The sequence below is a fragment of the Plasmodium brasilianum genome, chromosome 14, assembly GCF_023973825.1.
Source record: "Plasmodium brasilianum strain Bolivian I chromosome 14, whole genome shotgun sequence".
NCBI classification, from domain to species: domain Eukaryota; phylum Apicomplexa; class Aconoidasida; order Haemosporida; family Plasmodiidae; genus Plasmodium; species Plasmodium brasilianum.
The window spans coordinates 2,321,521-2,335,809 of NC_090127.1; the positions used below are offsets into that span (position 1 = coordinate 2,321,521).

The 14,289-nt window shown below is 26.0% G+C and overlaps 1 protein-coding gene across 1 annotated transcript; it reads left to right on the forward strand.

Annotated features, from left to right (window-relative positions):
- Positions 1-7,914: 7,914 nt before the first annotated feature.
- On the forward strand, positions 7,915-13,926 carry MKS88_005708 (asparagine-rich protein; the record flags this gene model as incomplete). The annotated part of the gene is made up of 1 exon (XM_067218995.1): positions 7,915-13,926. The coding sequence occupies one exon, from the start codon at positions 7,915-7,917 to the stop codon at positions 13,924-13,926; it is 6,012 nt and encodes a 2,003-aa protein (XP_067070914.1).
- Positions 13,927-14,289: the final 363 nt, after the last annotated feature.

Sequence of the window (14,289 nt, forward strand, 5' to 3'; positions counted from 1 at the left end):
TTATGTGCGGGATGAAGTAGTTACCAATGATATGTGTATATACATATATGTATATATATATATATATATATATATATATATATATATATATTTACACACATTTAAGCGTTTTCATTATTGCATTAATCAGGGGTCTCTTTAATGATGAGATGAATGCAAATGAGAGCTATGTTAAAGATTCTAGATAGATATTGCATTTGGTATGATGTGTATGTGGCATATATTCACTGCAACCATTTATATAGCATAAGTGAACAACAGGTATCGTATTATTTATATTATGTACTGATAGAAAAACGAGAAAATAATAAATAAGCGTTTTTTTCAACAATAAATGCCTTATTCAAAAAAAATAAATATTTTGAAATACAAATTTGGGGTTTATTAATTTCTTTTAATTTATGATGTTATTATATTATCGCACTCTTATTAAATTTATGAATATGTATAATTTGAAATAAAATGTGCAAGTGATTTTTTCCATAATTAAAAAAAAAAAATTAAATATATATATATATATATGTATTAATATGTGCACATATGAAGAAAAATGAGCTATAAATGGACAACGAATAAAAAGGATGTTTATGCATCTTCAAAAATAAGTCGATTTATTCTAAATAGGATGTCGACGTATCTTCCAAAATATGTCCATATATTTTTCTTCTTAAAAATATGTTCATGTAAATAAATATGTAATAACACTATTTATGTTACTATGGGGAAACAGTGTTGCTAGGGAATGAGTCGTTTCTATTTGTATGAGTATTATGCACATAATATTGTTATGACGTATGTTGTATTTTTATTTGTAATTTATTTCATTTTAATCAGTATACACTTTTTCAATATATTTCATGAAAAAAAAAAAAAAAAAAATAGAGAATATAAAAATATATGTCAATATTTTAACAAAATATATTAATACTCTTTTAAAAGATGAAATAATTGCCCACATTTATGATGAGGAATGTACGTATATATATAAATATTATTATTTTTAAAGTTCAACTATATGTATGCATGTGTATACGTATATATTTATGTAAATATAAGCGTAAACTGGGTTGTTTTCATTTAATAAAATTTTTTTTTTATTTTAATTAGTGCAAAGCAGTATCTACATTTCAGTGAAATTCATATGTATGTACATACGTGTATGTATATATGTGTATGTATATATGTGTATGTATATATATGTATCTATATGTGTATATGTATATGTGTGTAGGTAAATGTGTGTATGTATATGTGTATATGTAAATGTGTGTATGTAAATGTGTGTATGTATATGTGTGTATGTAAATGTGTGTATGTATATGTGTGTATGTAAATATGTGTATGTATATGTGTGTGTATGTATATATGCATATGTATATACTCGAATGTGTATAAAATAATCAAATACAAATAGCACTAAAGAAAGCAATGACAATAGTGCCTTTAATTATGGTGTTTATACGCTGCTTTTGATCAATATTCAAATTATAAAACCAAAAAAAACTTAATAAAATACAGTTACAAGTTAAAAAGTGTATTTTTTTTTACATCATTAAAGATGTATCGCGTTATATATCTATATGTAATTGATGTATGTCATAATTTATATGTTTTGTTTAATTTTTTTATTGTTTGTTCTGCAATATTATAACATGAATTATTTTACATAAAATATATTTATTTTTTTACTTGTGAGATTTTTCATTTTTTTCATAATATTGTGTTATTAAATATTTTTAAAAAAAAAAAAAAAAAAAGATGAAAATATTATGAACAGTTCAGATGAATAGGTATTATTTATATGAACTGTTCAGATTTATTATGTCATTTTGTAAATAAAAGCCAAAAATGCTATTTAAGTTATGTTTTTCTGTTATGAAAGCGGTTATATGTATTTCTATCTTTGCATTATTAGTACAATTAATACAACTTTTTCATTTTATTTTATTGAGTGGTAAATTGTTAACTTTTGTCGTAAGTTCATGCTACTACTTTATTATTATTGTTATATTATTACTGCTATAATATATATTTTTTTTTTTTTTTTGTCTATTGGCTTTTTCCTGTTGTAACACTCCCATTTAACTTAACATCCACAAGTTAATAGAGAATAGTGACTTACCTATATATGTATATATATTATGAATAGAATTATACTCTTTTTAAGTAGCTTCACATATATATATATGAGTATATGATCATAATTTGAATGTTGTATAGTGGAAAATTTTTAATTTCAAATAAAACTCCTAATTTACACAAGTACTGTGTTTGTTTTTATGAGCGCATTTATGCATACCCACGTACATATGTGCAGTAAATAAATAAATACAAATATATATATATATATATATATATATATATGAATATATATTTATAATTTTCCTTGTCCTTTTTAGTATTGTTTGTATGTTCTTTTTCTTTTGATCTCAGTTAAAATTATTTTTATTTTGTCTATTCATTTCTGCCATTTATTATGAATTAAGTTCTGCGTTGCTAGCAACACAAGCTCTCTATATTAATGCAAATTTATATATAGTTTTATATATTTAAAAAGAACTTATCAAAAAAACAAAAAAAAAAAAAATAGAGAATATATTTTTATACATGATATAATATATTCACTATATGTAAAAAGATAAGAAAGCAATTTTTCTACGTCCACTGATACACATTATATTTACATATATTTTATAAATATATTATATCATATATGCACCTCTATTTTTTTTTTTCATTTCATAACTATATGCTTTCCATTTTTGCAAGTTTTGTAAATTGTACCAGTTAATTAAACAAATTAAAACGATAAATTTAAAAAAAAAAAAAATTATTGGTGGATAATGTTTCATGCAGAAAATTAAAAATACTATAATTCTTTTTAAATAAAACGGTGCAAAACATTATATTTTATACTTCTATTTTTTGATGTTCTAATTTTTTTTTTTTTTCATGTTTTCTTTACGTATGTTACATTATTATTATATACAACAACGTATCTCCTCCATTCCCTTTGTTTTATTTTATTATTTTTCTTCTAGATAGTAATAAAATATCATAGTATACACTATGTATAGTAAATTCAATTTTATTTTTGTTTTTATATTGAATTTTTATGTGAAATAATTTTATATATAATTGAAGGTGATTTTACTAAAAAGCTTTCACATTATATTCACGTAAATATATATATATTATTAAAAAATTTTAATAATATGAACATTAATATACTGCTATGTTTGAACAACTGCATCTAGTAAGCATTACTATCTATTTATAACTACATTTTACATAAAAATTTACATAAAAATGATATTATCTATGCTTGGCATATATGTAAGGGAACTTAAAACTAATTTACATCATTATAAAATATATGTATATATAAATATATATTATTATATGCACAAGTTATAAAATTTTTATAAGAATTTTATCATATAATGTTAGTATAATATTTATATTTAAAAAATAATCCCTTTTTAATTGTTTTAATAGTACGTACTAAAAATCTTATGTTTTTCATAAAAATACTATAGTAAAAATGTATATTTGTTAATATGGCAATTAAAAAAAAAAAACCTTTTTAAAATACAATTTATTTAACCATTTATTTCTTATTTTACAATAAAGATAAATTTAATTTTTTTTTTTTTTTTTTAGATTTGTAATTATTTTATCTATAATGTTCTTTTTTATTAAATAGGTTTAATTTTATAAATTATATATATATATACATATATTATACGTATAATGGAAAAATAAATTTGTCAAGGATATACATAATACAAACATACATGCACATATATATTATGCATATACTTGTATATATATAAATATGATACGTGCTTATATATATATATATATATATATATATATATACAAAATAATAAAATATATTTTTTCACTTCAGAAAAATTTCGGGTAAAAATTTTTTCTAAAGTAGTAATACAATTTCCTATGTTTATATGTAGAATATAAATGCACCACCTAATTGTTTATAAGAATTGTATGCATATATATTTATATATATATATTGTAAAGTTTGAGGGAATCTTGTAATTATTTAAGCTCTTTTTTAGAAACGCATTCCGATAAACGATATACAAGTATATATATAAATATATATACAATTGTATAAACACATATATATATATATATATATATATATATATATATACATATACAGCTATATGCTTAGGAAAAGAAAAAATATAGGGAATTTTTATTAAAATAGAAAAAAAAAAAAAATAATATTCATTTATATACTAGTGCATTCATGTATGTACCATATATTAATTTACAAATATATGTTTACATATTATATAAAAATATAATTTCACATTTCACTTTACCGTTTTATGGGTAACGACTAGTTATATATATATATATAATATTACAAAGAGAGAAGGGGAGTGTATTTACCCTATTAGAATTTCATTTGTAATTGTGTTATACTGTTACATTTTCACCTACACTACATGTATGTATAAGTAAATATATATATATATAATACAAATGAACTATTAGTATTACATATTTATATACATATATTATATTTATGTATGTTTTTATACACTTTTTACTACATGAAAAAAAAAAAAAAATTTACATTGTAATATACTACGTTCTACCTAACAATATACTGCATTTGTTTGAGCAGAAATTAAGCTCTAATGTTATGAATTTATTTACCAGTAGTCTGTGCTTTTCTTTTTTCTTTTTTTTTTTTTTCGCATTATTTAGATATGCTGAACTATGAAAATGCAATGTACTTTATTATTAAGGAAGATAAGTGAATTTGAGTTCACTCTTTACTACTATTATATATATTTAGAAAGAGAAAGTGCTAATATAGTTTTTGCTTAGTTCCTTTGGTGGACTACAATTTTTTTTTTTTTCACATGTTGAAACTAGTAATATATAAAACATTAGAGAATTTTTTTAAATATTTAATTCATTATATAGTTCTTCTAATTGATTGTAAAAAAAAAAAGAAAAGATGTGTTTTATTTTTTTTATTTTTTTATTTAATTTATTCTTTCATTCTTTTATTTTTTTGAATTCTTATAAATTACAATTGTTTTAAATTTTCCATTATACCTTGTATATTTTATTTATTATTTTATTTTTTTAATTTTATTTATTTATATTTTCATAATAGAAAAGTTTTATATATTACAACAAAACCCATTTTTACCCTAATGAGTTTGATTATTTTATAAGAATATCATATAAGTGCTATATTTAGATGTACATTTGTGTATATATGTATGTATGTTTATTTATATGTGAATGTGTTTCTTATTATAATATTGAACACTGTTATTTTGAATGATGTAAGCTTTAATTGATTGAAGTGAGGAAATCAAATAAAAATGTATGTAGTGAATAATTTATATGTAAATATATTATTGTATATACATATATATATATATATATATATATATGTGAATATGCATATTTTGATGATTACAAACATTTGGTGTATATAATTTTATGTGTTATTTTTATGAAGTTTTATGAAGATGTTCCATCTAATGTAAGTTGATAATAATAGTAATTTACAATTTCGTTCAAGTAATTTCTTATTTTAGTGTTTTCTATATTTTGTATTTGAGGCTTTATTTTATTCTCAATTTTTTTTTTTTTTTCTCTATCGTTTTCTCTTTTTCCTAACTGTAAGATTAAATTTTGAGGTCATATGTATGATATATATATGTGAATGTATGTAGGAGTAAGTATAGATGAAGTTTTATATATATATATTATATGCTTATATGAATTGAGTATATACATATATATATGTGTGTTTGCATACATACAATTGTACACGTGTGTATGTTCACGTATGAGTGCATAAGTGTTGAAGGCTTAGTAAATACAGTGTGTGCATACATAATCTCCATAATTTAATGATGAAGTATGTATGTGTTCATGTATGTTTTTAATATGATTTATGAACCATTTATTAATAAATGCATTTTGTATTTTATTATTAATTCATGTTTTTAAATAATTTGTTTTATGTATGTATGTATATATATATATATATATATATATATATATATATATGGGTATATATTTTTTTTATTATGTTTACTTCAGTGCTCATATATTGAAGGTATATGAACGGTTTACACTGGTAAAAAGTAATTGTTATATGAATACTTTTCTATTTATATTGTGCATGTTTTATTTTATAAGTTTGTTTGAATGTATAGTTTCCTTTTTTTTTAAATAACAAATTTATTAATGAATGTTTATGTAAGGGAAAAAAAAAAAAAATTGTATTAATAAAATTAACTAGAACAAAATATAGAACGAAAAAGGGACGAAAAATATGTAAGTTACACACATAAAAATAATACAGAATTATTATTTTTTGTTTAAGTTTATTTGCAGTTATATCTACAGAATTTATTAAACTATACAAAATTGTTAGTCTATTTGAAGTTGTCCTTGCATTGTGCAGTTTGACTTTTATTTTTTGCGAAATAAATTTTCCCTTTTTTTTTCTCTCATGCCACATTTATTACTGTTATAAAAAAAAAAAAAAAGAAAAAAGAAAAAAGAAAGAAAAAAATATATATTTTTTTATATTCTGATGTTTTATATACAATACATATAATTATATATATATATCAGCAACTTGCGTATATGTGTATGCACATACAGTGTTGTATATTTTTTATATCATATATATATATATATATTTATTTATTTATTTATACCGTGTATATCTGTGTATATGCTCGTAACGCATTCACAAGGTGGTGTTAAAAAGACGTAACAATCAAATAACAAAAAGTTATGAAGTAAGCATTATTTTTTTCATCCTATATGATCATCGTGATTATTATATATATATATTTATTTATTATGTGTATGTATACATATTGTACATATGGAAAATTAATAAAAAATAAGAATATTTAATTTTTTTCTGATTATAAAAAAGGATACCTTTTTTACATTTTATTATATGTAAAATAAATACATACTTTAATTTTTAGTTTTTTTTTTTTTTTTTTTACCCCATCTTAATTGTATTCTCCCTATATATGTATATAAACATATGCATTGTATGTATGGTAGTATTATTCGTATATAAATGCATATATATATATATATATATTTATAAGTATGTATATATATATATATATTTATAAGTATGTATATATATTTTTTTTATAACCATATATATTTTGTAAATTTTCTACCTCTTCTCCCCATCTATTCATTAATTCAGTTAGGAATTAATTATATTATTGAATCACTATTTAATTCAGTTATTTAGTTAATGAACAGACTAGTGCAGTCAGTCGGTGAATCTACCAATCGACGTATTGACAAGTCATACTTTTTTCTCCCTTTTTTTTAATATATATATATATATATATATATGAAAATTGTAGAATCGTATTATTATTTTGTAATGGTATATATTTTTATATGTATAAATATATATGTGTATGGTAAAACTTGAAAATAAGTTATGTATATATATATTGTACATATGATATACACATTTGCATATGCAGTTATATAAATGTATGTCACGTATATGTAGCAGCATTAGCAACATTGTCGCTGCATTTTATTAAAATTCCTTTTATTCCTTTTTAGAAGAATATTTTATTAGATAATATTGATCATATTTTATGTTAACCCCTTTTAATCCTTTTTTTTTTTTTTTTTTTAACATTTTAGTTAGCATTTCATTTACCCTTTTTTTTGAAAATTTTTTTTATAATTTGTTCATATGCGCGTGTTTCATTTGGTAGTGTGTATAAACAAGTAAATTAACAAGTGTAAGCATATATATATATATATATATATATATATATATATATATATATATATTAACTCGAGTGCATAATATTATAGTATAATTTAACAAGAATTAATATAATGGAGGAAGTGAAAGTTGAAGGGGGTAAAGATGCACGAAAAGAAGACGGGTGCAAGAAGAAAGGGAATGTCGTTGAGCAGAATGATAAGAGAGATAGTAATAGTAAGAATGAAGAAACATTGAAAAGTGGAGGTGGAAGTAGTAGTAGCAGTGGAGGAGGAGGGAGTGGTTACTTATTTAATTTATTAGATCGTTTAAATAATTTAAAAAAAATAAAGCCGAAGGTTACAGGGGAAGATGAGGAAAATGCAAATAGTAATGTAAGTCGTAATGATGACAAGAAAGGAGGTGTAGGTGAAGAAATAAAAAAAAGTAAAAGTGAAAATGAAAATTCAAAAATGGAAGCAAAAAAAGAGGAAAAAAAGGAAGCAAAAGTGGAAGCAAAAGTGGAAGTGAAAAAGAGTGAAGTTACAGAGAAAGAAGCCGGAATAGACCTAGTTTGTGAAAAGGTAAATGTAAGCAAAGTAGAAGTTAGCAAAAAAGAAGAGTTAACTGAGGAAATGAAGGACAAAGACGAACGGGATAGTAAACATGGTAGTGAATGGAGTAGTGAACACAATAGTGAACAACGTGCAGAAGAGCTAATTGGTGAAGAATGTACTGCTGCTAGTAATAATAATAGTGTGGTGGTGGATGGTGTTAATAGAAAAGATGCACGAGAATATGATGAAAAGGAGGTGAACCAGTCAAGTGAATTGAAGAAAGAAAATCATCATGCCAATAGTGTAAGTACCAATAATAGTAGAAGCCGTAGTAGTAATAGTCGTAGTAGCGGAAGCAGCAGTGGAAGTGGCAGTAATATTAGTAGCAGTAGTAGAAACGACGGTTGTGGCAATAATGAGCTCGAGGTAGAAAAAATATATGTGCATGAGTTAGATCGAATGGAAAAATTAATTAAAGAAATAAGAAGGAATGAGGAGCTATATGGTGATGAAGCGAACAATTTGTTCCTTTTATATAATGATCTATACAGTTGTATGTTAGAAAATTTAGAACATGTAAATATGACAAATAAGGATGTTAAGTTATTATTAAAAGAAGAAATAGAGAAATTAAAAGAAAATAGTAATTTAATATATTCATTTTTAAAAAATGGCAAAAATGAAAAGAATAGCATTCTGTTAAATACGAATGATGCATTGTTAAATGAGATAAAAAATTCGTTTTTTGATTTTTTAAAAAAAAAATTAAATGGTGAATATTATGACGTAAATTTTGAAGATAACATAGTAACAAATCGAAATGTTCATATGATATGTTTAATTTTATGTAGAAAGCAAGTAATAAATATGTTGGAGGAGGTGTACAAGAGTATTATGTTTTATGCAGTAGATGAGCAGGATGATGAAGAAGGCAACGTCAGTAGTGGTAGTGCTAGTAGTATCAATAAAACTAGCAGCAGTATGGTTGTAAAGAGATTAAGAAATATGAATAGTCTTATGCTATTCCTGAACACAGCCAATGCCACGTACAGCTGTGACAATGCTAATGAAAATAGAAGCGGCGGTAGCGGCATGAATAGCGGAAACAGCAGCAGCAGCAGGAGTCGTCATTACAACCATGTGAATGTTAAGCGAGAAACTCAAGATGAGGGAATTGACAATGAGGAGGATGTGAACATCAATAATGATAACAACAATGTTCAGCAGGAGGACGAGGAGCGTGTACAATATGGACGTAAAACAAATTTAAGCACAATGAGTAATGGAAATAATAAAGGAAATAAAATAAACAAGTTAAATTTAAATAAAAAGGCAATGACAAATTATGTTCGTAAAGAAAACAACGAAACGCAAATTAGCTTGTCCACGTGCTTAACGGAATCTTCATCATTGATTGATAAGAAATTCAAGGAAAAACTATGTAAAAAAAAAATTATTAATAACTTGGAGCACTGTAGTGGGGGAGGCATAATCTTAGAGAAACCCCTGTCGAAAAATGCGCTTTACGAGTGTGCAAATGGGAATATCAGCGGTAATGTAAGCGGTAATGTAAGCGGTAATGTTAGCGGTAATGTTAGCGGAAACGCTAGTAGTGGTGGGCATGACGGTGCTAATAGCCATTTGACCAATGGAAACAGCTCAAGTGGAAACCACCATAATAACAATAACAACTCGACAAATGATTATTTCAGTGATATGATGGTTTATATTTCATGGGTGCCGAAAAGTGCAAGATGCCAGTACCCGTTAGAATTACCAAAAAATTCAGCTGAAAGAAATAAGCTAGCAGAGTATATTGAAGCAAAGGAGCAAATGTTGTATATATTAAGATTAATGGGTTATGATGAAATAGATAATATTTATTTCCACCCACCTAAAGGATCACATATTAAAATAAAGTTTCGAACATTAGGTTGTATGAATAAATTTTTAAAAGCATACAAAAATACTCCAGATAAATGGAAAGAAGATATGTTTAATTTTTTTAATATTCCATTGAGAAGTAGTATATCTGTGCGAGATCTAAGAATCGAAAGAGCTGTGCCTAGATCCTCTGCTGCGGAATTTAAAAAAATAAAAAAATTTAACAAAAATTATCATGACCTGTTTCTGTTTAAGGATAATTATAATCTATGTGAGGATGTCAACAATAACAACAGCAGCAGTAACAATAACAATAACAACATTGGTAGTAGTATTAGTAATCATAACAACGTTAGTAGTAGTGGTAACAACAGTGCGCTTGAAAAAATGGAAAAAATAAATTTTCACTATGATACATACAACAAACACATTGTTATGCAGAATAATAGAGCGGGAATGATGAATAACAACAACAGTGGTGCTGGTGCTGGTGGTGGTCTGCCTACTAGTAGCAGTAGTGGTATGATGACGATAAGGAAAATGAACGAAAACAAAAAAAGTTTTCCAAGAATTATGATGAAGGGGAGTAACAGTATGATACATACTGAGTACGGAAACAACAATATGATTAGTAGTAGTGGTTTGATGATGGGGGAGATGAACAGCATAGCTGGTGTAGGAGGAGGAGGTGTTGCAGTGGTAGGTGGAGGTATTGAAAGTTGTAATAGTAATAGTAATAGTAACATGATTCTGAACATGGATAGTCATAACAATAGTAGAAATAGTAACAATATGAGCTGCCGGACGAATCTTATGAATGGAGCTCTTGCATTTACAGCAAACAATAATAGTACTAGAACTGCTGGCACTACTAGTGCTACGACTACTACCACTGCCACACCAGTATTGATGTCAAATGGTTTATTAAGTAAGAATAATAGCGGTAATAGCAGCAGCATTATGAATACTAATGGAAATACTAGTAGTAATAGTAATAATAATATAAATAATATAAATAATATAAATAATAGTAATATTAATAATATTAATAATATCGATAACATAATGAATGGAAATTACAGTAATGATAGTATAAAGAATGCTGCCCATAATATAAAGGATAATAATAGTAGTAACACCACTAATACCACCAAGGTGTTTTTAGGGCCCAAGATTGGAAATAATATTAGTAGTGGTTATGTGGGAGGCAGCATGAGTGCAAATTTTGGCAGTGTAAGCGGTAACATAGGTGGTAATATAGGAGGCGGAAGTATGAGTGGAAGTGGATATCATAATAGTTCAAACGTACCAGGAGTTGTATGTATGAATAATAAAGGAGTAAATATGAACAAATTAAATTATAATATTAATCATAGTTGTACAATGTTTACTCCTAGAAATTCTTCAAGGAATGTTTATGCTTTGAAGAATAATAAAAGTAGTGGTATAAATAATAGATGTGTTGGAGGAGGAGCAGGACCCCATTTGGTGAACTCAAATTTTTTAAATACAAATACTATACATACTATGAATAAAGATTTTATACAGAATGGAACTTATGGTTTTAAAAAGCCGACTCATTATGCTTCATTTTCCAATAATGCCTGTACTAATGTAAATTCTTTGAATGATCATATTTTTTCCTTTAACAGTGGCATAAATAGAAGCAACCATAATGGTGTTATTGGCAGTGCTAGTAGTGTTAGTGGTATTAGAGACGTTAGTAGTAATTTGAATAGCACAATGAACAATGTAAGTGGAAGTAATAATGAAAGCAATAATGGTAGCAATAATAGCAGCAATAATAGTAGTAACAATTCTACTAGAGGTACTCCAAATATGAGCGCAAGCATAAATCACTTTGGTAATAGCCATAATATAGACCCTACAAATAGTAGTAAAGACAAAAGTACTTTAAGAAATTTTAAAGGCTGTTACTTGGGTAGTAATTCTGCAAACACTACTAGTGGTAATAATAGTGGTAATAGTAGTAATGCTAATTGTAATGTTATTGGAAGTGGAAGTGCTAATTCGAATGCTATTAATTTTTCTGTAAATAATAATGGAAATGATAGTTGTACTAGTAGCAGAAGCTGTAATGGCTTTAACAACAGTGGTGGTAATAGTTGTAGGAATAATACCAATAATGGAGGAAGTAGTATGGTGAATGATGCAAGCATTCATGGTATTGGGCTTATGAAAGCACACAGCAATATTAGTAGTATTAACAGCGTTAACAATATGAGCAATATGGCCAACATGGGAAATTTGAATGGTAGTAGTAGTTGTAGTAGTAGTATCAATATTAACAACAGCAGTGTTAGTAAGAAGTGTAGTGCAGAACTAATGACCGAAAAATATACGCAGAATGACGAACTGAAGGATGATTTAAAAAATTTAATAAATATCGATTTTATTAATGACACAGATATGGACTATGAGGAAGAGGAGGAGGAGGAGGAGAGTCCTCAGGTGAACAAATCGCTTGTGAGAAATGTAAGTCATATGCATAGACTACCGAATTCGAAATCATTCAACACGCTTAATAGTTGTATTAATGAAGACTTATTGAAAGGGGGAAATAGAGAAGTGGATGGTAATAACTGTAACCGTGGTTATAGTGATGGTAGTAGCTCTAGCAGTAGTAGTAGCAATAGGAATAGGAATAACCGTAGTTACAGCAGTAGCAATAACAGTAGTAGGAGTAATGGTGATGTGAAGACAAGGGAATATGAAAAGATGCACATGAGCAATGTGAAGAAAGAATCAAATTATATGATGATGAACAAGAGTGAAGGGGAGGAGGAACAACAGCAGGAATGCAAGCCTCACCATCAGCGGCACTCAAAGGATGAAATGAATTTTAATGAAAACGAGTTTGCCTATTCCAGTGCAAATATAGTAAGTAATACCAATACTAATAATAGTAATAGTAACAAAGTAGTGTTGGGGAGTGGAAGTGCTGATGGTGCGGCAGTTGTTATGTCGGATGGGTATAACAACTATTTTGCCAAGGACGACAAGTCTAATTTATATGATAGTAATAGCATTGGTAATGGCACTGGTAATATTAAGAAGAATGGAAAAAACGTGTTTACCTATTATAACAGTGCAATGGAACAAGCAACGGCAGTGCAAGGAGTTGAAAATAGCAGTAGTGGTGGTGTACATAATAACGTTAATATTAACCAAGGAAACAACAATAACAGTAGCAGTACTAGCAGCAGTAGTGGTAACAATATATCGTTAAACATGGATGTTACGTCCATTAACGACAGTTACAGTACATTGAAACATGTTAATAATATTAACAGAAATGGTAGTAATGGTCGTAGTGGTAGTAGTAGTCATAACATCAATAATAATGGCAATCCATCTACCATATATAGAAACAGCGTGAAACCAAAAGCATACATGAATGAACTATCATTGAATAATGCATTTGGTAGTAGCACTGGAAATAAATATGATGAAAATTTTTGTGAAATAAAAAAAAAAGAGGAAAAGATGGCGAGAGAATCAGGAGGGGAAGAGTGTGGTATGGAATTGAATAATAACAAGGAGGACAAGAATAATAGTAATAGCAGTAGTAATGGTTATAGTAGTAATAGTAGCAACAATAAAAGTTTTTTGAACTACCCTTTTCACACACCGCGTGTTGAGAATAATCAGAATTTTTCAGATAAATATGTTAACTTTTTTTAAAATTTTTTTTTTTTTTTTATGCTACTTTTACACACGTACCATGTCGATTACCTTTTTTATTTTTTTTAATAATACCACTTCCTTTTATTCCATATTCCTTATGCCATTTTTTTTTTTTTTTTTTTTTTTTTTTGACAACAAATTTCACGAGCGGAAGAGTGAATGGGAAAAACACGATGTAAATCAGTACGTCGTTCATATATGCACATTGATAAAAGAAGAAGAGTAGAAAAGCGGGAAAAGCCGTAAAAAATAGTTTGATCGTTATTAAAGTTTATTTTTAACTGTCCTGGTCATTTGAAAAGGAGTTAACAATAAAAGCAGTGTTTTCTCATGTTGAATACGTGTGATTACATATGGTAT